General features: G+C 43.6%; 1 protein-coding gene across 1 annotated transcript in view; it reads right to left on the bottom strand.

Moving 5' to 3' along the window:
• The window catches only part of WDFY3 (WD repeat and FYVE domain containing 3), a 274,276-nt gene that overhangs the window by 65,919 nt on the left and 184,244 nt on the right, over nucleotides 1-24,113 (bottom strand). The window contains 8 exon segments of the mRNA XM_021101795.1: nucleotides 1,340-1,439; nucleotides 8,788-9,021; nucleotides 11,214-11,393; nucleotides 13,717-13,851; nucleotides 15,956-16,191; nucleotides 20,771-20,988; nucleotides 21,205-21,325; nucleotides 23,761-23,855. Coding sequence (XP_020957454.1) covers nucleotides 1,340-1,439; nucleotides 8,788-9,021; nucleotides 11,214-11,393; nucleotides 13,717-13,851; nucleotides 15,956-16,191; nucleotides 20,771-20,988; nucleotides 21,205-21,325; nucleotides 23,761-23,855 — 1,319 coding nt within the window.

Here is a 24,113-nt window from a genome sequence, read left to right as displayed (position 1 = left end):
TCCCATGAGCCCCGTTTCTCTTCTGCCCGCTGCCCCAGCGTCTTGGGCGAGCCTGCGCCATATCCTCTGCCTCAAGACTGATCCTCCTGGCTCCTCATCGGAGCCCCTCCTTTCTAGAAGTCAGAGGCCGTCACTGCTTCGAATCATCAGTCCCACCTAACTATAAATCACTCCACGAAGCAAAACCCTTCACTCTGCGACTTTATATGTAGTTAAGACGCATACTATGTAAAATTCCCGAGGGAAAAACAAATACAAAATTTGACTTGACACCATGCTTTGAGAGTTGCACGCAGTCAAGCCATTAGTTGCAGTAACAGTTTCTTGGCAAATTTATTTTATGATTACCAGGAATTCAAGTAGCGAATATGATAAATCATTACTTTCCCTTCTTCTTTAAATGTTATCATTGTTTTGCCTATAATTCTAGCTCCACAGTAAGTGTATCAATTTTTGTACTTGCATTGTAACTAGATACATACATACAGAAGAAAACATTTTAATGTGCTTGAGTTTGTGTCCTGGAAGCCTTTCTAAAGAATAACATATGCCAACAGGTGTGTACAGCTATTACACACGTAGGTGGCCCATATGAATAGCAGCTTCATTTGTCTGCATCTAAAAACTGCCAAATGTTCATCTACAGCAAAACGGATAAATTTATATATTCATATAATAGGACACGGCATAGAGGTGAAAATAAACGGACTCCTAGTACCTGCAACAACGTGGATCAAGCTCACAAATAAAATGTTGAGTGTAAAAAGCTAGACTAAGAACAATACATAGAAAAATACACTGTCCGCAAGGTTCAAAAGCAGGCGAAATGAATCAGCTCTTCTAGAGGCTGAGACAGTGGCTCAATGAGTAACTGCGTCTGAGCACGAGGGGAGTTTGTGAGGGCGCTGGTTAAGCCCGTCCATCTGAGCGGTCTTAGGCACGTTGTCTGGGTGCGAATTCATGGAGCGCTAGACTCATAATGTGCTTATTTGTAAGTAGGTCATAGCCAGTTAATTTTTCTTTAAAACATTAGATAATTCATTAAAATACAGCCTGTTCCTACAATGTGGTCATAAAAACATTTTTTTTCCTCTTTCCTTGTCCTCTTCTTGCCACCTCCACATGTGCAAATGCGGACAAGCAGCTTAAGTGCTCCGGGTGGTTGATCCTTTATCCCAGATTCAAAGAAAAGAGCTGGGTGGGTCTTTTCCTCATTACAGAAAAATAACAATGGGGGGGGGGGGGAGAATGCACAGAAAAGAAGGAAAAAGATGACGGGAGAAAAGAGGCATATTTGGGGTTTAGATAGAGATGGAGCGAAAGCAAAACACAGCATTACCCAATAGAACGTCGGCTGCCAGCAAATGATCCATCACACTATCCAAAATGTAAGTCTGAAATTCTTTTTGCTGAGTTCTTGTCGATCTTTCAGGGGAAGCCTAATCAATACAATTTAGAATTAGAACCAAAGAAACAATGATAAAGCTTAACCACAGTTACATTCCCATAGTTACCCAGTCACATTAAAAACAAACAAACAAACAAACAAACAAACCCTACTGGTAAGTAATAAAATATGTCCTGATGGATGGTATGTATTTTCTGCTCACAGATTTTTAAAAGAGTTGGAAGGTGAAACAACAGTTTTGTTGGAATCCATTCCTCCAAAAATAATATTTTAACATTAAGTATTTAATATGTACCCAATATCTATTCTTATACCTCACTTCAGAAAGAGATACAGCAGTTTCAAAGGAAATACAGATAAAATAAAGCACAGAGTTATTAAACACACACACACACACACACACACACACACACAAAAAAAAGCTTAGGAGTCTAGTAACCAAGACGGTAAAGCCAGTGGGGAAGGGGGTATTTCTCACAAAGAATTAATTAAGCACACAATTTAGCTTTGAGATTCCTCAGGTCAAGAAGGAGAAAAAGAAAGATAATATGGTTTACAATGCTTTTTATTATCTATAAAAGGAAGCATACTAGATAGTCACCAAGGATGTTTTACTCAAGTTGTTCTGAGAAGAACGTCCCCTGGGCGTTTTTATAAAGAGGACAATGAACAGCCCAATAGGCGACACCTTTGGCAGTGGTTTTAGCGCACAGATGGAGGACTTTTAACTTTGTCATGAATAGTCACTTAGGGCACAAAGTGAAGCTGTGGTCCTGGGGCGGCATTTCTTTTGGTAATTAGGGTGATATAATCCAGGTGCTTATTTCAAGGCTCTAACCTGAGATGGCAAAGCACTGGGAACCCAGGGATGAAAGGCAGGAAAGACACTTTTGCCATCCTCCTCAGATGCCAGTCATGTTACCTGGCTTGGGCTAGCAGCTGATATCGAGCAATTCAATAAATGGACACAAAGTAGTTTCTTAAAAAGAGATCTGGATGCTGTACCGATTGTACTGACAGCAGGGTACTGATGCTTTGCAAGTGAAATTAAAGAATCTATTTCTTCTCGCCCAGACCGGTCCAGGACTATGTTTCCTTATGACACAAGTGGGCTTCCGAACACTGTTCTGCTTTATGCATTTATAATTAAAATCCAGGACTTCCCGTCATGGTGCAGCGGGAAACAAATCTGACCAGGAACCATGAGGTTGCAGGTTTGACCCATGGCCTTGCTGAGTGGGTTCAGGATCCGGCATTGCCGTGAGCTGTGGTGCAGGTTGAAGACGTGGCTTGGATCTGGCATTGCTGTAGGCTGGCAGCTGTAGCTCTGATTAGACCCCTGGCCTGGGAACCTCCATATGCCGCAGGTGCAGCCCTAAAAAGCAAAATAAATAAATACATAAATAAAATCTACTGGGGAAAACCATTTCTTTCTATCCTGATTTTCAAGGTGGTACTGATAAAGGTTTTTAAAAAGCATTTAAAACGGGAATTTATATTCAGATCAAAGACACTAATTCTAATAATAATTCAAAAACCACAACAGTCATAATGAACTTTTCTCTGTTTTGCTCCTAAGGCATTTATTTTGTTTTAAAATGATAAAATATGGGCCTAGTAACAGTTGAAGAATGTATCAGTGCTTAGGAGTCTGGTTTGGCATCAGAGTAATTTGGGGAAAAGTGAAGGCCATGCCATGTGGTTTTCATCTGCATACATTTTCCCGTGCAGCCGAAGAGGTTAACGCAACGGTCAGCAGGAGAGCTGCAGCCTCGGCCTGCCGATTCCTCATGCTGCCTGCCCGGGAGGGACAGCGAGGACCTCTAAGTGACAAGCAGCAGACTGACTTCCTTGTCATCAGAGCAGAGACCATTTTATCAGAGAGCTTGAGGGAGCAGAATCTGCTAAGGAGTTAGGCTCTCTGCTCACAGGAGGATGCAAACGCTCACGCAGCACCACAGCCACCTCGACGGGCTAACGGCACACGTAATAAGGAGGACGCTTTTTCAAATCTGAACTAGACAAAGTTTTGGAGTCTGTAAAACAGGGAACACAGAACTTAGATCCTCTGATGCCTCTCACTGAGGCCGTTCCTTGAATCATCCTGACCCAGAATTAAGTTTGTTACTGGCTCCAACTGCCAAGTTCAAATGTTCTTGCTGAGCTTTTTAACGGACTAACTTTTAAAGGACTTAAGACTTTATGCATGCATGCATACATAGCTGTTTCCGGTGTTTTTTAAAAAACAATTCACTGCATTACAATTACGTACCAGACAGACGCAATGCTTAGTTCTCTACATTATCTAATTCTCTAAAATATCCCTTTCAGGTAGATGCTAACATCTCCACTGCAGAGAAAAGGTAATTGAGACTGAGAGAGCTTGAGACTCTCGGTCAAGTCACAACTTGGATTCAAACCTCTCTCTCTTTTTTTCTTTATAGGGCTGCACCTGCGAGGCATCTGGAAGTTCCCAGTCTAGGGGTTGAATCAGAGCTGCAGCTGCCAGGCTACACTGCAGCCACAGCATTGCCAGATCCAAGTCACACTGTGACCTAGGCTGCAGCTTGCAGCAACACCGGTTCCTGAACCCGCTGAGTGAGGCCAGGGATGGAACCCGCAACTTCAAGGATACTAGTCAGGTTCTTAACCAGCTGAGCTGTGACAAGAACTGCCCCAACCTCACTTTCTTTGAAGCCAAAGTTGACTGTCTCACCTACCAACCGACAGCCTGCCAGCCCTAAAATCTCCATCTCAAAGTTTAAAAATGCACAAGAGCAATTCTGCTACAATCTCATTACCTTTCAGAAAAACCTGGTCGGTCCACCAGACAACCGGGGTGAATTCAGGGCAGAGTAGCCTCTGGCTGGCAGATCTGCCTTCCCAGAGAAGACAGTGAAGTCAGCTGACATCGGTCATTAGACAGTCAAAGCCTCCTCTTTGAGGCCTGGGGACCCCCTGCAGAATCTTGGTGTGCACAGGCCAGACGGCCCATACGCGTCTGCAGCCCTGGCTGAGAGCGCCGTGGCTTGGGGGTAAGTGGTGTCGGCAGTCAGCGGTCTCTACAACCAGCTATAGCCTTTATTTATTTTCACCTTTTTTTTTTGCCATTTCTTGGGCCGCTCCCATGGCATATGGAGGTTCCCAGGCTAGGGTCTAATTGGAGCTGTAGCCACCGGCCTACGCCAGAGCCACAGCAACACAGGATCTGAGCCTCGTCTGCAACCTACACCACAGCTCACAGCAATGCCGGATCCTGAACTCACCGAGCAAGGCCAGGGATGGAACCTGCAACCTCATGGTTCCTAGTCGGATTCGTTAACCACTGCGCCACGACGGGAACTCCAGCTACAGCCTTTAAAGAAGAGGCCCTGGAGCTCTGCCCCGCTGGCTGCGGAATTCCTCCTGACTGGTTCTTTCCTCTCCCTTGTCTCACAGCGCGCTCTCTGCCCACTTTGGCCACTTTATCGGTTGGTTGCTCTGCAGTCACGGGGCGGGGGGCCGCTGATGTGCATGGGGAGGTCCTGAGAAGACGGCTGGGGTAGAAGGCAGGGAACTCGGACGACGCCAAACAGCATCAGATGAGCACCCTCTTCCTGGCAGCCTTAGTTTCATCACAGATACCAACACGTTCGTATCTGTTCTCAGGTACTTAACTTCTGCTGCCACAGGCAGTGACCCACCTGGCCGTTCAAGACGCCTGGTGGTGACACTGAGGGAGGGGGGCCGGGGGGAGAGTCACGGGATGCCCTTGTAGAAGCCAACACAGGCCGCTTAACTTTTGAGAAAGTCGGATGTGCCAGGCATGTGTTATAAATCTGAAGTGCAGTATCTTATTTAATTCTCACAGCCCTCAGAGACAGGCTCTATTTTTCTACCATTTTAAAGATGGGCAACCTGTACGGGGGAAGAGAACTGAGCGGCCAAGTCACACAGCTGGAAGCCGTGCACGTCTAATTTCTCAAAAGAGTTTTGCTGGGTGATGGACAGACATTTAACTCCCACAACAATCGTGCAGGGGAGGCAATACGTAACATCACTCTCTAGAGAATGAATCTAGCTCAGTTGAGATTAAAAAGCTTATACAGGAGTTCCTGTCGTGGTTAGTAAATCTAACTAGGGTCCATGAGGTTTCGGGTTCGATCCCTGGCCTTGCTCAGTGGGTTAAGGATCCCGTGTTGCCGTGAGCTGTGGTGCACGTTGCAGATGCGGCTTGGATCCCGAGTTGCTGTGGCTCTGGCGTAGGCCGGCGGCTCCAGCTCCGATTCAACCCATAGCCTGGGAACATCCATATGGCGTGGATGCGGCTCTAGAAAAGGCAAAATGACCAAAAAAAAAAAAAGCTTATACAGTAAACAACAGGGACAGACTTCAAAACCAGGTCTTGCTGTGACACCACACTGCCTCCCTTGTATTTGGCCTGCCTCGCACTCCAGCCAGTTTGTATTAATGGGGATCTTTTATTTTTAGGGGTCACTAAGAAAGATCATTTCACACGTCGCGTTGCAGATATAACCAAGTAAGCAGACACTCTTATGACGGAATTCCAACCACCATAAGACTGAAAATGGCCTGGCTTGAGCATATCAGACTGAAAACCAGTGGGTTCAAACCCCTTTCTTCATGTAGGCAAATGGCAAATTCTTTTCTTGAATTTCTTCAGAGATAAAGACTTCGTAACATCCACAGTCATGCTCTGGTGAATTATGTTTTTACACCACAGGGAGACGTGAAGTGCAGCAGCACTTTCCCCAAGTCTCTTGGTACGTGTGCTCTGTGAGTGATAAGATTTGAAGTTCCTCAAAGCATTACTTTCTTTTTTTTTTTTTTGTCTTTTTGCCATTTCTAGGGCCGCTCCCACGGCATGTGGAGGTTCCCAAGCTAAGGGTCAATCGAAGCTGTAGCCACCAGCCTACACCAGAGCCACAGCAACGCTGGATCCTCAACCCACTGAGCAAGGCCAGGGATGGAACCCGCAACCTCATGGTTCCTAGTCGGATTCGTTAACCACTGCACCACGACGGGAACTGCTCAAAGCATTACTTTTTTAAGCTAATTTATATCTTACTAGATTTATAAGATATGATATCATATCTTGCTGTTTGGGAACTGCCAAGGATGGAGTTATAGTTAAATGATTCAAAAAAAAACTTTAAGAACACACCGAGGCACTGAGTTAATTTTATGAGAGATAAAGGGGCCCATGGAAGTTGGTCTCTAACTGGAAGGCGTTAACAATCAACTTAGGAAAACTCAATTTTGATATTTCCTGATTCTTCCTTTTTTTGGGCCACAGAGTGCGGTGGCTTGATGTGGATCTCAGTTCCCAGACCAGAGACTGAGCCCGGACCTCAGCAGTGAAAGCCCTGAGTCCTAATCCCTAGACCACGGGGACTCCTCCCTCATTTTTCCTAAAAAAAAAACAAAAACACCCTACCATCCTTGACTCCCTAGGACAATCAGATACAGTTTCACTGTAGGGTAAATTAGTGTCCCCAGTAATATGCATGCTACCTCAAGGTTAATTCATATCATATCAAACTTTCTCTGCCGAAAAATACAGAAAATGAAAATAAGACATGATTATATAATTTACCCACCGCCAGTTAATTAGCTATTTGGACACCTACAAGACTGAATCGTATCAGTCTTCACCTCATTTCTCCTACATATGTGTATTTAATTTTTTGGCTCAGTTACGCTAACATACATCTCTTCTGAAATTTATTCTGTTAATTCTCTGAAAACTATTTTATTTGGCATAGAATGCTTCAAATTCTGACTCCATGCACTAAAATACTAGTTACTTCTCTTCTTATTTTTAAAATTTCCAGAGAGGACAAGCTCTCCTAGGCATACTTTTAAATTCTACCTAGGAATTTCCCCAAGAAATCTATGACTTACTGAAAAAAATCAGTTATTTTCCTGCCAACATTAAACACTGTGGTCCTGGTTAAAATGTTTAGCATGATCAGTGATTTCTTCTAATTGATCTAACTTAGATCTTTTCACATGAATAAGATGAAACATCCACTGGGGTTTGACGGTTTCAAATAAAAAGTTAACTGTTTCAGCCACTAGAGGGAGCAGAGAAAGTGCAGGTTTAGTTGTCAAACTGCTAAGCAGCTTGTAGGAAGTTCCTCAGAGAGAAGAGCAATTCGTCTTTTGCTAATTTTGCTAACAGTATTTTCAGAGCGTTGGCACGTACTCCTTGACCCTATTTCTATGAAATGGCCAAAAGAGTGAAGAATATATCAGACGCATTTCTGCGATCTTTTACTTTTTCTTGAGATTTTGGCAGAGCTAGCAGTGTGGCCACTTAGGGTTTGTTTCTGATGCACCAGGTGATTCTCACCACTTATCGGCAGAATGAGCAAGTGCAAGTGACTAAACATTTTTGTCCTTTTTCCAAAATTCCTAAGCTAAGCCCTAGCCCTCGATGTGAGGGTATTAAAAGGTGGAGCTTTCTGGAGGGCATTCAGTTTGGAGGAGGTCACGAGGGGAAGCCCCCAGGAGGCGATTCACACTCTTACAAGAAGAGGAAGGACCACCCGAGCTCTCTGCCACGCGGGGGCAAGGCAGCCATCCGTAAGCCAGGATGAGAGGCCTTGCCAGACCCCGACTGAGCCGGCCTCCCGACGCCAGACCTCTCAGCCTCCAGAACTGTGAGAAATTGTCTGCTACTGAAGCCCCCCTGTGGATGGTATTTTGCGACAGCGGCCGGAGCGAAGACACCAAGCAATCTACAAGTTTGCTGCCCTGGGGAGGATTCTGTAAGGGCCTCCTGAGCAGCCCCTAGGCGCAAGGCACCAGGTCTCTGGCCCCAAGGATGCTGGAAGTGATCCTAAGGGGGGACTGAGGTCGGCGCTGTAAGCTGAGGGGACACTGCGGCTGCAGGTGACAGTGGAAGGAGTTGGGACACCTCTGCCCACGGGCCAGATCCTGCCCAGGTCTGTTTTTGTAAATAACGTGTGACTGGAACACACTCACTCGTTTACTACGTATTGTTCGTGGCTGCCTCCTAACCACGGCTGCAGCGTGGCGTCGTCCTGAGAGGCTGTACAGCCCACAAAGCCTAAGATATTCACTCTTTGGCCCTTTATAGACAAAGGTTGCCAATTCCTGCCCTAGGGAAAGGGCGATAAAGGACTGAATTCAGGACATGACAAGAGGAGGAGAAAGAAGAGAAGCACATCAACGGGGCATATATTAGCACGCTGGGGGTAAAAAAAAATGCCCAGAGCCCAGGAGATGTTCGGCCTTTCTACCCCAAAGAGTTAGAAACCTGAAAGGCACTTGGCATAAAACCTGCTGGGTTATTACTGTTCTGGCTAGAAAAACCATTTCAAAGAGCTGTCAATGCATTTCGTTGTCTCTACCTCCAACAGAAGATCGATGAGTGGAGTCTGCTTGCTGGCAGGTGTAAGGCAGAGGTTGTCTATGATCAGGACGCGCATGAAGTCAAAAACGAACTTCTTAGCTGGGTGATTGGTCAGATACGTCTTGACCCCTACGTTGCAGTACTCTGACTGGCTCCTGTTCATGCCCGTGTCTGCTGCAAATGCTTTAAATTCTTCCGCGGGAGATCCCACTTCATCATCGAGATCAGTCACCTAACAAAATCAAGTGGACACACATGCGAGTCACATTCCATTTTATTTGATAGTTTTACTCCCATGTTTCCTAAAATGCAAATTATAAAATATGGAACTACCATATGACCCAGCAATCCCACTCTGGGGCATATATCTGGTCAAAACTTTCCTTGAAAAAGGCACATGCACCCGTATGTTCCCTGCAGCACTATTCACAATAGCCAAGACATGGAAACAACCTAAATGTCCATCCACAGATGATTGGATTAAGAAGATGTGGTACATATACACAATGGAATACTACTCAGCCATAAAAAAGAACAAAATAATGCCATTTGCAGCAACAGGGATGGAACTAGAGACTCTCATACTAAGTGAAGTAGTCAGAAAAAAAATACTATACGATAGCACTTATATCCAGAATCTAATATACGGCACAAATCTTTCCACAGGAAAGAAACTCCTGGACTTGGAGAACAGACTAGTGGTTGCCAATGGGGAGGGGAAGGGAGTGGGATGGACGGGGAGTCTGGGGCTAATAGATGCAAACTATTGCCTTTGCAATGGATAAGCAATGAGACCCTGCTGTGTGGCACAGGGAACCACATCTAGTCGCTTGTGATGGAGCGTGAGGAGGACAATGTGAGACAAAGCATGTACACGTGTATGAGGGACTGCGTCGCTCTGCCGTGCAGGAGAAAACTGACAGAACACTGTGAGCCAACTATGAGGGAAAAAATGAAAATCATTTAAAAAAAATTATGGCAGCAACAGTATTTTCCCTCAACCTTTAGCTCCTATTAAGCTTTACAAGGTGCAGTTCGCTTTGCTTCACTTCCGCCCTCCCTTTTCAGGGTGCTAACCGGGCACCAAGCGTCACGATTCCTCAACACGTGCACTTTCTAACATTAACCTACGGACTGGCTCCTAGTCATATAAATGCTTTATGTTGATTTTGTTTTTGTCTTGGCCACACCCACGGTATACAGAAGTTCCTGGGCCAGGGATCAAACCTGAGCCACAGCAGGGACCCAAGCCACGGAAGTGTAAATGCCGAGTCCTTAACTGCTAGGCCATTAGGGAACTCAGGGATGACTGCACTTGAAATAAATAAATAACAAAATGAGAACGACTGTATTTGCATTTTCAAACATACCCCCTGAAGTCAAGTGTCATAGAATTTCACATAAAGATGGGGCATAATGGTTGCACCTAAGGGCTGATCCATTTTTGCATATTTAAAGAGAAAAAAGCCCAACTAAATAATCAAAACAAAACAACAAAACTAGTGCCAATTTTGAGTCAACAGAGAAACGAAAGAAGGACGGGAAGACAGATTCCAAGATACTGATAAGGAAAAAACAGAGATATTACTAAAAGCCTATTATTACCAAAAATGTGGATTTTGCAATTATAAATAACCCATGGCATTAAGGTCACGTGCTATACGTGTCTTTCTCCTAAAGGTCCCCACAACTGTAAAATGTGTATTTTACCTTCGAACATGAAGAAAAATTAGGAGGAAGAACGTACTTTATTCTAGGCTCTAGAGTAAGTGGTAGAAATAAGAAGAAACATAATGAAATTCTGAAGTACTACAGAGGAATAACTGGCCTTGGGTTTGTTTCAAAGGACAAAAGACGTATCTATACCATATATGACTACAATCTAGTAACTTTTTACTTAAGTTGGCACAAAATATGAAAAATACCAGCTGAACAAAATACAAAAAACTAAATAGGACAAATATACATTTCATGCCTTATAAAGATAACCAGTCCTGTAATTAATTTATAAAGGCTCAATCCAGGACCTGGCTCATTCCTGGGACAAATGAAGCGGAAATCAATTCGGTCTGACTTGATTTTCTGTAACCAAGCCGCGTAACTACATAGCTATCATCACACGTCATAAGAACCGGATCAACAACTACCTGGGGAGGGACGTCACCAACGAGGGACTCAGAAGAGGGCGGTAAATGAAAACAGGAAACCGAAGGAGTTCACTGTGATTTCGGGGACAGCAGAGGGAGCGTGTGGGGAGTCAGACACCAGACAGTGGTGTAAGGGGTGAAGCAGAAAGCGATGAACCTGTAACTTGGTCAGAAGCTTCAAAGATGGGCCAAACAAAACAGAACAAAACAAAACAAAATCTGCTAACCCTCGGCGCGGACTAATTCCAGTTTTGACACCTTCCTCCCCGTTTCCTACCATCTCCGAGTAAGGGCGGATGTTGGAGGGGAAGACGGTGGCCGCTAATGCGCACAGGAAGTCTGGACTCATCCACATGGAGGCCAGGTCTGGGACGTTGTGATACAAGTATCTGAAGAACTGCATCAGGGTCACGGGATATTCTCGCAGCCAAGATCCCTCCTCTTCGGACTGCCAAGGCTGCGCGGGGACAAGGGGGAAATGACGCGTTAGAGAAGCGGACATGGCTGCCAGGTACCCACTGCTCTCCCACACCAGACACGATGCTGGTCCAGCGCGCTCACAGGCCACACACGGGAGCAAACACGCGGGCCAGCAAACTTAGGAGCAAGCTAGAACAAAGGCGATGGCCCAGAAACTGAGAGGAAGTTTGCCCAGCGCCTCGAGTGCTCGCAGCTCAGGAACTGGAGGGAGTGGTTTTGATGACGCATCATTATCCACAAGAATAGGGCTGGTGCCAGCAGGGGCTGTCTTACCCTCAAAGCTCCCCCACTGCTCATCGTGCCAGAGAGTAGGGAGTAAAATAAAAACCGGGAAATTACTTCCCCTTGCTGAACCTCACACTGTACTACGCAGAATGATGAGAAAAATACTCTTACTAGCTATGCAACTGTGATGCTGCGACTTACAATGAGGAACATATATTTAGCCTCTGTCCCATTTCTGGCACAGAGATCCGAAAACCTCTGGCACTTCCTAAGCGGTAAGAGCTGCGAATGTCTTTTTGCTGATCATAACCAGGGCCTTTCAACCACACCTGAGTTTATGTTGACGAGGTGACTTCTGAAAAGTATCTAAGAATGGAGACTGGCCGGGGGAACCAATCCTGGGACCAGAAGGTTGGCAGTTAACCTAACCTGCTCGCCCACAAGCTCCAGGGAGGAAAGAGTTCAATCACCAGTGACCAAGGATTTCATCGGTCATGCCTCGGGCGTGAAGCCGCCGTAAAAATCAGAGCACAGGGTTGAGAGGGCTTCTGGACTGGTGGACACGTGGCCGTGCTGGGAGGTTGGCGGGACAGGGTGGGCATGGAAGCCCCAGGCCCCTTCTCACCCTGCCCTCTGCCTCTCTCCCATCTGGCTGTTCCTGAGCAACATCTTTTTATAAATAACTGGTCATCTAGGAAGTAAAACCTCCTCCTGAGTCACAGGAACCTCCAGTTTATAACTGAAGGATCAGAAGCTCAGGTGACAACGTGGACTTGTGACTGACATCTGAAGGCAGGGTGGCGGGTTGGGGGGCGGTTTGTGTGACTGAGCCCTTCATCTATGGAAGGAGATGCCATTTCCAGGTAGATAGCGGCAGAACTGAATTGAATCTGGAACACCCAGCTAGTGTGCCAAAACCTCCCACATATGTGGTGACCAGAAGTGTCAGAAGTAGGGCAGTGTTACAGTAGAATATTGAATAAAGGAGACACACAGGAGCTGTGTTTCCTTAAAAACAATTCAGGGAGTTCCCATCGTGGCGCAGTGGAAACGAATCTGACTAGAATCCAGGAGGATCCAGGTTCGATCCCTGGCCTCGCTCAGTGGGATTAAGGACTTGCAGCTGCCGTGAGCTGTGGTGTAAGTCGCAGATGAGGCTCAGATCCTGAGTTGCTGTGGCTGTGGCGTAGGCCAGTGGCTTCAGCTCGGATTAGACCCCTAGCCTGGGAACCTCCATGTGCCACAGGTCCAGCCCTAAAAAGACAGAAACAAAAACAAAAAAAAAAAAAAACAAACAAACCCCAATTCAATAATGACGATAAAACAAGTAAGAAGAAAAAAAAAATATATATATATATATATATCTGAACAGTACTTGCTCAGAAAAAGAGAGTGGCTTTTCTTCAGCTTAGATTTTTATAACTGTTTATGAATAAAAAGCAAAAAAAAATTTCTAGAGCATTCTAAATCAATACATGTAAAAGTCACGCTCTTTTCTTAGACGGCATACCAACAGCTGGGAGTAAATCGTACTTGTCAGGTACTCGCAAGCCAAAGAGCCTAGTTAATGATTCCTCTTACAACGTGATCCTACATTGGGTGACCAGACTAAGTCATTATTCACGGTATTCCTGTAAGAGAGAATACCCTTTCAATTGTTCCTAAGTTAGAAATAATTAACATAGAAAACAAAGAAACAAATACAAAATAAAACTTGCACAGATAACATCTGAAACCTCGAGATCCACTTACTCTATACCAGGCACTATTGTTAAGCGCTTTGTGTCTACACCAATGCATGAATCTGGACCACAGTCCTAAGAGATACATTCTATTTATTACCCCCCACATTTTATACATGAGAACACTGAGGCCCACGGAGATTTTCATGTCTGAAGTACCAGGGCTGGGGTCTGAACCCAACTCCTGAGACCAGGGTCCCAAGAACGGCGCGGTCTGCCCTTACACAACAGATAACAGAACAGTGGCTGAGGCTCCAGGCACCGGGCGGTAAACACTTGTGTTACCCAAGGATCCCTCCGTCCCAGGCGGGAGGACGGACGGAGGACACTCACTGAGTGCAGCATGCTGCGGAGCATCCCCAGCAGTAAAAAGGCAGCTTCTGTGCAGACGTTGTGGATGGACGAGACCACGGTGCCACTGGAGGCGGGAACTCCAAAGATAAACGTCCAAATGGAATCTAAATCGAACTGCAGGGGGTGGAAAGGAAAGATGAGCCATGGGCAGCTCTCAGGAGAGAAGCTCCTAACGGCTAACACGCTAACTTTTCTTTGAAACTGATTTGCTTTTTTCAAAGTGAGCAACGACCAAGAGAGACCCAGCGCTTGCCCCGCCTACGTTTTAAAACTCATTTTGACGTTTGTAAGAAAAAATGAATGTTAGGGTTCACTCTATTTTAGGTACCTATGTTAAACACATCATTTTCTTTTTTCCTCTAAAGAAAACAAAAATAAAACACATGCTCATTAGCCAGGTGATGAAATTAAAGGGCTGATGATTTCAAGTAGGACCTTTTCAAAAAGCACGCTGAACTTACTTTTTCTCCCGACTCTGTCAGCAATGTTTTAGATTACATACAGATTAAGATTTGACAAAATAAAAATCAGTTTGAGGAGATTTATTCATAACTGTTTTATACAATACTTTATGACTGCAGTGTCACGCTTATTTTGAAACTCATATCAAACCAAACTCTGCTAAGAAGGAATCTGGATCTTGATATTTAATGTAAGGGTATGGACGTAGTGTTTTCCATTTAACAGGCTGTCAATTACTAGAGCTGATCTGAATAGCATTTTGGCATTACTGCGGAAGTATAACAGAGCCTAAAGTAACTTCCTCCGTCTTTGCAGAGCTGGAAACATAAGTGAAATAGAGATATCCACGACACTCCCAGATTACTAGGAATCAGGTAAAAAAGTCTTACTGTCACTAAGAATTAAAAAAACATTTTTCTGGGAATTCCTGCTGTGGCACAATGAGATCGGTGGCACCTTGGGAGTGCTGGGACACAGGTTCAATCCCGGGCCCAGCACAGTGAGTTAGGAATCCAGCATTGTCACAGCTGAGGCTTAGGTAGCGACTGTGCCTCAGATCTGATCCCTGGCCTGGGAATTCCACATGCGGTTGGGTGGCCGAAAAAGAAAAAAAAAAAAAAGAAAATAAAGAAGAAAAATTTTAATGGAATGATTGGCCAATGGGGACGTGCTGTGCAGCAGAGAACTCTACCCGGTATTCTCTGATCATCTATGTGGAAAAAGAATCTCAGAGAGAATGGCTGTGTGTATGTGTATGACCGGGTCACTTTGCTGTACAGCAGAAATTACCACAGCCTTGTAAACTAACCATACTCTGCGAGGTTCCATTGTGGCTCGGTGGTAACGAACCTGACTAGTATCCAACAGGATGTAGGTTCGATCCCTGGCCTCGCTCAGTGGGTTAAGGATCCGGCATTGCCGGGAGCTGTGGTGTAGGTTGAAGATGCGGCTTGGATCCCATGTTGCTGTGGCTGTGGTATAGGCCGACTGCTACAGATCTAATGCAACCCCTGGCCTGGGAACTTCCATATGCCTCGGGTGTGGCCCTAAAAAGAGCAAAAAAAGAAAAAAAAAAATCTATACTTCAATAAGACTTAAAAAAAAATTTAAAAACATTTTTCTAATCAGAACTTGTGTTAAGAATCCTTGCTTACCCACCCAATTAATTTATGGTACATAAATTCATTTTTTTTTTTTTTTAAATAGCTGCACCTGCAGCATATGGAAGTTCCTAAGCTAGGGTTCAAATTGGAGCTGCAGCTGCTGGCCTACACCACAGCCACAGCAACACCAGATCCGAGGTGCATCTGCAACCTGAGCCTCAGCTTGGGGCAATGCTGGACCCCTAACCCACTGAGTGAAGCTAGGGATTGAACCTGCATCCTTACGAACACTATATGTTCTTATCCTGCTGAGCCACAATGGGAACTCTTACTCCCCTCGTTTTTAATTCTACAGAAACGAAATTATACTGCTAGATAAAATTAACATTACTCAAAAGAATTCTCTCGATAACTATTAAAATATCATCCAAAGTCTTCACATAGAGTAACCAAAATGAGAAAAAGACCAAACAGGGACAAAGGGCTTCCTCGGGGGAAAATTTTTGATGCTATTTTCCGATTCATATGTTCCAAACCAAATCCCAAATGTGATAAAGGGGGAGAACCAGTTGGTTTTACTGTGATCAACCCCTCCCCCTCTGGTGACGTTTTGGCAAGCGTAATTGATCTTCCACCTACTAGATAATTCCTACCTGGAAACCCTGCTTACATCGGCTGCTGACGACAGGCACACTGACCTGCAGGTTCTCGGGCAGCTCACTAACTGGCTGCTGCAGAAACAAGGCCATGAGGAGGAAATAGAGGGCAGGGACATTAGTGTGTTTAGGAAGGAATGACTGAAGAACCGGAAAACCAGGAAAGTGACAGGCATCCCGGTTAATCTCCCTGACCGTAGATCGCCCGCCGGCACTCCTGCCCACGTTGAATCCTAAGGGAAGAGGAAACACAACGATCAGGACGGGAGGAGCAACTGGTGACCACGCTGCACTGACACAGAAAGGAGCAACTCAGTGTATGCGACACTGCTTTCTGGAGCATTCATGTCAACACAGGCAATTAACCACTCAACTGGTGACACACTCTTTCAGTCACAAGTCTTACTTTCCTGTCTCTGTGACTTTGGCAAGCCCATCTATTGGGACCCAGGTCTTGAAACACAGCTGAGGCAACAAGATCCCAGAGGTAATATGAATTCTACTCATTAAAAGAATGAGCTTTAACATTCCCTAAGGGGAGAGTAAGATTCAAAACACAGCCAGAATTTAGGATGCTACAAGAAATGTAACTTAAAAATATGATTTCCATGATATAGTTAATACATTTCATTTTCCCTGAAAACCATGATACACTAATTAACCTTAAATAATCTATGAATTGAGATATAAGACAAAATGAATATGCAAAATAATCTTTCCTCACAGCTTGAACTGGAATTCTGTTGGAGAGCTGTCTGGCCATGGGACAGCAACTCTGAGTTCACGGTGCCTGGGTGTCTGAATATCCAAAGTCTGTTCTAGGAATTCCCGTCATGGCTCAGCAGAAATGAATCTGACTAGTAACTTTGAGGACGCAGGTTCGATCCCTGGCCTCACTCTGTGGGTTAAGGATTCAGCGTTGCTGCGAGCTGTGGTATAGATTGCAGACACAGCTTGGATCTGGCTGTGGCCGGGGCTGTGGTGCAGGCCAGTGGCTACAGCTCCAATTTGACCCCTAGCCTGGGAACCTCCACATGCCACAGGTACGGTAGGAAGACAAAAAAACAAAGTCCGTTCTAGAACCAGAGTTTTCCCAGGAGAGGATCACTGCTTACTGATGCAGCTTATGGTAACTAATTTCGGGACACAACACAAACATTTCTTCTTTTGCCACCCCAAATCTAGCGAAGTGCTCAGTATAGCAGGAATGGCAGCGAGAATGTCAACGGAAACTTTTGCAAACAGCACCTAAAAGATGAAAGGTTGATTTTTTTTTGTCTTTTATCGCTTTAGGGCCTCACCCATGGCACATGGAGGTTCCCAGGCTAGGGGCCGAACTGGAGCTACAGCTGCCGGCCTACACCACAGCCACAGCAACTCGGGATCCCGAGCCACGCCTGCGTCCTACACCACAGCTCACGGGAACGCCGGATCCTTAACCCACCGAGCGAGGCCAGGGATCGAACCCGAAACCTCATGGTTCCCAGTCGGATTCGTTTCCGCTGTGTCACAACGGGAACTCCAAGATTGACTTTTTTACTCTGAAATGATTTTTATTTCGAAGGAATGTTCACAATTTTTTCCAACTTCTTTTCTCCAGGATGAAGTAAAGCATGTCCTTGCTACTACTTAAGGTAATAATATAAGAGAAATCCGTATCTAGGTGGCTTTTTAAATAGTTCATCCAAATCAGCTGCTCAGTATGATATGAATTAATCATCTGAAGTATGCTCTTCTAATTAACTGAAAATTGTACAGCAATTTACCAACCTTTTATATAACATCTCATTTCTTAAATACAATACGTGTGAGTTAGAAATAGCTATTATCCTTTTTATAAAGTAGAAAATACGCAATTTGTTCAAAGCCACGAAGTGAATGACAATGATAACATTTATGTGGCGCCAGGGCTCGGAGCCTGACGTCCCGTCTACCAGCCTGTGAAGTTACGCCGCCTCCCCCTACGCGGCCTTCCTAATGACATGCCCACCATCTCTGAAAAACTGGCTGCATTAGAACACTGGGCAATTCTTGTCGACAGTAAACTCTAAATGAAATCATGAATATAAAAGAACGGATGGACTTCTCATCGTTACAAACCCAGCCAGTACCCATGAAGATGCAGGTTCGATCCCTGGCCTTGCTCAGTGGGTTAAGGATCTGGCGCTGCTGTGGCTGTGGTGTAGGCTGACAGCTACAGCTCTGATTTTACCCCTCGCCTGGGAACTTTCATATCCCGTGGGTATGGCCCTTAGAAGAAAAAAAAAAAAGACTGAGCCTCAAGAAATCAAAAAACATAAAGTGGTATTTAATACATTAAGACAATGAATTTTGAATAAACTATGGGTCCTATGTGAAAACCAATACTAGCATTCATTTTCCTTTCAAAATTCTCACATGCTATTTCTCCCCAGAATTAATCTTAAGGAATAATTAACATGCTATTAGCAATTAAGCATTAATTTAGATTCTAGTTATAGAGCTACACGGAAGGTATTTTTATACAGAAGAATTTGATAAAAACAAAAAAAATGAATATTTGGTTCTGCAGTGCTAGGTGAAACTCAGGTGTTAATTTTGGTCTTCAATGAGAAGGAGTGCTGTCAACTAGCACTTGAAACTCACATTCTACAGAACTCATACTGAATTGGGCCTTTCATTGTTTATTCTCTCAGGAGCTACTATTAAGGCCAATGAGCTAAATTTCTTCCTACCAAACTACTAATAATATTTGTACGCTATACCTTTCCCCCAGGGTCAATGCAAAATAGTGACCGAATTTTCAGATGATAAAATGATGGAGATATATATATAATATATTGACAATGACAACATTTATGTGCATATTCTACAAGAAGAGCAATTTAAATGCACACTTCGAAGTGGACAAATTTCTTGAGAAATCATTTCACAGCGAGTTTCTGCATCACATACAAAGTTTCTTCAGATATTCTGTACATGTGAAATCACAATAAAATAACCTTATGGTGTAAGCTCTGTCTTCCTACCATTTGCCTTAATATTTGACAAAGCAGGGCAGGTTGTACCTAGGTATTAATACTTTAACATTTTTTGGCAGATACATTACATTTTAAGTTATGATCTGTAATTTTTCCATCTTACAATGGTAAATAGTTATTCTTTTTCTTTCTCTCTCTCTTTTTTACATCTTTTTAGGGCTGCACCCACACCACATGGAGGTTCCCAGGCTAGGGGTCATATCAGAGCGGCAGCTGCCGGCCTATGCCACAGACACAGCAAGACAGGAACCGAGCAGAGTCTGCAGCGTACACCACAGCTCACGGCAACACCGGATCCTTAACCCACTGAGCGAGGCCAGGGATCAAACCCGTGTCCTTGTGGATACTAGCCCAGTTCGTTACCACTGAGCCATGACAGAAACTCACATAAACAGTTATTCTTAATGCTTACTACAAGATACAATTATATATGATTTTAAAATATAATGTTATAAAGATAAATGTATTTTTAAAATACATTAAGAACTGAATGACTATAATTTTCAATAAAAGCATTACATTAAATATGTATTTTCCCAAATAAGATAACTAACATAAATAAAAACATATACCAGTTCAAATGAATCTAACATAGTAAAGTGTAATTTTCTAGTATTATTTAAATGTTCAGTTCTGTGTTGAAAACAGCACAGAACCAGTGAGCAGAAAATAAGGAACTTTGAAGCTTCGATGAGCTTACATCCTTGAGTGGTAAATATATCATAATTTTTAAAAGCATGGGCTTTAGGGAATTCCCACTGTGGCTCAGCAGTTAGCGAACCCGACTAGCAACCATGAGTTCATGGGTTCGATCCCGGGCCTCGCTCAGTAGGTTAAGGATCCGTAGTTGCTGAGAGCTGTGGTGTAGGTTGAAGATGTGGCTCGGATGCCACATTGCTGTGGCTGTAGTGTAGGCCGGTGGCTGCAGCTCGAATTAGACCCCTAGCCTGGGAACCTCCATATGCTGCGGGAGAGGCCCTAAAAGACAAAAACAAAGAAATAAATAAGAGCATGGGCTTTAGATGAGTAACTTGGATCCAAATTTTCACACCTCCTAGCTGAAACGTTACTTCACCCCATACCTTGACTTCTCATCTATAAAATGGCTTATGAAAATATTTACACCTCAAAGGGTTATTGGTGAAAATGAAATAGGTTATTGTGTGGGAGTTCCTGTCATTGCACAGTGGTTAACGAATCCGACTAGGAACCATGGGGTTGCAGGTTCGATCCCTGGCCTTGCTCAGTGGATTAAGGATCTGGCGTTGCCGTGAGCTGTGGTGCAGGCCGCAGACGCGGCTCGGATCCCGCGTTGCTGTGGTTCTGGTGCAGGCCTCGACTTACAGCTCCAATTCAACCCCTAGCCAGGGAACCTCCATATGCTGCGGGATCGGCCCAAGAAATTGCAAAAAGACAAAAAATAAAAATAAAAAATGAAATAGGTTATTGTGAAAATAAAGTGCTTGTAGCTGGTCCTAGAATAAACACTCAAAATATCTATTATTACTTCAGTTCTGATACTTTGCAAATTATTCACTTATAGATCTGAAAGGGAACTAGCCAACAAAAAGAAATTGTAAGAAATTTGAGTTTTCATATCCTAATACCCTATCTCTGACTTCAGCTGGACTTGCAAATAAAAAGCTAAATTTGAAAGTTTAATTAATGATAAAAAGCATAAAAATGAGTGACGGCTGTTAGATAAGCTGAGGCGTGTAGGCTTACCTAAGACTGAGACACAAGACAAAACGCGACAGCTGGTTTCCAAGCAGCTGACGGGAAAAGCCCCTACCTAGCACCGTTCCGATCTTGTTGGTTAAGACGGAGTCCGTCTGCTCCAGCCAGCCCCCGCCGCTGAGGCCTTCTTTAAACTTGACGAGGATGGACGGACTGCTCAGCAGGGCCACCAGGATCCTCAGGGCCGCCGTGACGGTGCTGGGGTGCAGGTGCTCCTCCATGAACATCACGACCCAGTCAAAGCCCAGCGTCCTGACCAGCTCCTCACAGGCTCTGCGCAAAGACAGACGGGCGCACAACACAAAACCGCTCAAGGATCGGAGCTTCGAATCAAAGGGAAAACGAGACTCGGTGTCGCTCTTTAGGCTACTATAAATTTCAGAGTCTTTAAACATCGATTAAAAGTCAGCAGCAAGTGTTTCTTTCACCTACCAGGAGGTAACTAGTAACAGCAACTATTAGCAGCAATTCTAGAAAGATTTTACGTACTGCAAATTAATGCTTGTCTTTTCTTTAGAGGTGTAAATCAGTTTTAGTAAGATATCTAGGAGTCTGTTCCTCAAAAGTATAAGATTCGCAGATACCAGTCCACCAAACTCTTCTTCAGTTCCTACAACAGAAAGAAATCCATGAGATTGTCCTAGAGAAAAACCAGGATAAAATATCCACCGCTTCTAGAAAACCTCACTCAAACAAATCTTCCAGAAAACATTTTCTCTGGGAGTACGTGCCACTAAAGTGAACAAAAACTGTTCACCTAAACTTCGGACACTATCTAAACAAGTGACAATAAAGGCTGTGACCCCTTTGTAACGTTAACACTTCCTTCTCCGACCCATAGGTAATCAAGGGAGGATCACACCCAGAAAAACAACGTCAATCTTTAGTTTCTAGTTTCTTCTTGAAGGACGTAGTTATGTTTTCTCGATGTAAAAATGAAAAGAGGAAGCATAAACCACTTCAACTCTAATCCATAGAGGAAAGTTGGAATTAAAAGGCACGGGTGAGCGGGAAGGCACAGCCACGCACAGGAGAGGTTGGCAGAGAAAGGGAGGAAGACACAAAGCTTATGGTTCTCAATAGCTCAGCCTGGAAGCTCAGGGCACGGGGGTCAGGGGCCCCGTGTCCTGGGGCCAGCTCTGCCCGATGAGCTGTGGAGTGAGTCACAATCCACTTGCTTGCTTTCCTTTATTGCAGAATTGAAGCTCAGGCTCAAATATAATGATCATGGCTCTACGCTTTTATTTGTTTGGGCAAAAGACTGGTTTTACCTTTAAACACTGTCTTTGAAAATGTAAAGTGAGTGCCTTAATCATTGGGAAAGGCGGGTCAAGCTTACCACGGGGAACTCAAGATGCCTCCCCCTTCCAACAGGCATAGGACCAGTAATTTACAGGCGGCTTTGGTGAAGGCACACCATCCAACTTAAACTGACAGAGGAACTGCTTCCTTTCAGTAAAATGACAATCCACAGAGAAGCTAAGAATGCTCCTTAATTTTAGTCCTAGTTTTATCATTGCCAGTTATGATTCCCAAATTCTCAAACATAGTTTAAAACAATGAACTGTGAGAGAAATTTCCAGGATAACGTCTCCCCACTCAAAGTCATGCTTTACTGCACACTTTCATGCTTTTTATTTTGCAGTAATGATTATATCACTGTTCGGCATTCTTCATGCCATTTTCATTTTGCAGGTACATCCTGAACACTGGGTAAATGACTTGAAAGAAAAATCTCCTGGTTTTAATTTTTGGGAATGTCATATTATGTTTAGTCCAGTCCATAAACAACAAACGTCATATATTAAACAACACCAGCAAGGTGCTTCTGACTTTCTCTGTGCTTTCAAATGGCAAAGAACTGATGAGTTCAAATGCAGCGCTTATGATCTCAGGTAAGTCTCTTTTACTTAATCTTTCTGGGCCTCAGTCTCCTCACTTTTTGTAAAACTGGGAGAACAACAGGACCTATTTCAGGGGGTTGTTATAAGAATAGATAGAGTGCTTTACCAGTGCCTGGCAAATATTAAGCACTAAATAGGAGTTATCCACAGATTTGATCCTTATGCTGTATCCACTGCTAATTTCCTTCGCCAATGAAATATCACCGTTGTTTCAAATGAGGATGACGTAAGTAGTCGCCAGCCTCAAGTTCTGCTCTATGATCTGCAGGAAATCAGTCTCACAAATCTGCTTCTCCTTTGAAAAACCTAAGTACAGGACTTTCTTTTCTTATTCATGAAGCCCTGGAGAGGCTGTGCTCTGAATGATGCAGCCAACATGGGCGAGAACGCCCAGAGAGACAGGGCTGGAAGAGTTTTAAAGGAAATCATTTATGTGACATGATTTTGGGATAATGTAACAGGATAATAATGTAAATAATGCTGAACAAATATAAAATATTGTGAATTTAATGATCAGTTCATCTAAAGGGTCCCTTCAATGCTTTGCAAGCAAATCTCTGGATCTAAAATATACAACAGGAAAAATACATTTGAACAGCAGGAAAAATATATGCTTCAAAGGAAAAACGTAGTAAAAAAAAGTGATTGTCATGGGCCTAGGAACTACAATTTAAAAACATTTTATTCTGCATTTACATAAAATGATTCTGGTAAATGTTCTTTAACTTCAATGACTTAAATACTTAATGGGGACATGAAAATTACAGGAATATAGATACAATTGACTTTACCAAGAATCTGTGCTTCTGAGGAGATGCATATAAATTTAAAAAAATAACAAATGATGTTCAAAAATTACCCTGGGAGCATTTACTATCTAAAGGAACATTGCTATGAATCCTCTAAAAATAGGAAAGATGTTTTATTTTTAAAGTAAACACACATCCTATTAAATCTGTAGGTAACTCTGTGCTTCTGCGTATTGGAGAGGCTGGTTCTAAGACAAACCCATCTGCGCAAGACCAGAAAAAGGAATGTGAGGAGCAAAGTGATACGGCAGGATCCTCTAGAATTCAGGCCTAACTTGTGCCAGGAGAGAAGGGGCAAAGTACTCAGGTTCCAAGCTCCAGAAATGACTCACCAGTGTCAGGCTTCTCTTCGTGGTTTATTTCCATAACTACAAATTTCTCACACACGGCAAAGGTTGGTAAAGTAGAAGAAATAAACTGGCCAAACCTTTAAATACAAGAAAAAAGAGGTTATCAATTTTATTTTCCTCCTCTCTTCAAAACAAACAACAAATACTGAGAAACATAAAACAAAGAAATGAAAACCAAGATACCACTTTTTATTTTAACTAACCTTTTACAGCTCTCATGGGGTATATTTCATTTGCTTCCCCTAGAACTGTAACAATTAACATTATGTGCTGTAAAGTTTTAAAACAAAGGGAAAAATACACTTTACCAGAAATATGAGTCCTTTAATGCAATA

Source organism: Sus scrofa, chromosome 8 (assembly GCF_000003025.6).
Source record: "Sus scrofa isolate TJ Tabasco breed Duroc chromosome 8, Sscrofa11.1, whole genome shotgun sequence".
Taxonomy (NCBI): domain Eukaryota; kingdom Metazoa; phylum Chordata; class Mammalia; order Artiodactyla; family Suidae; genus Sus; species Sus scrofa.
The sequence above is the reverse complement of the archived record's forward strand: the minus strand, read 5'-3'. Positions and strand labels throughout refer to the sequence as shown.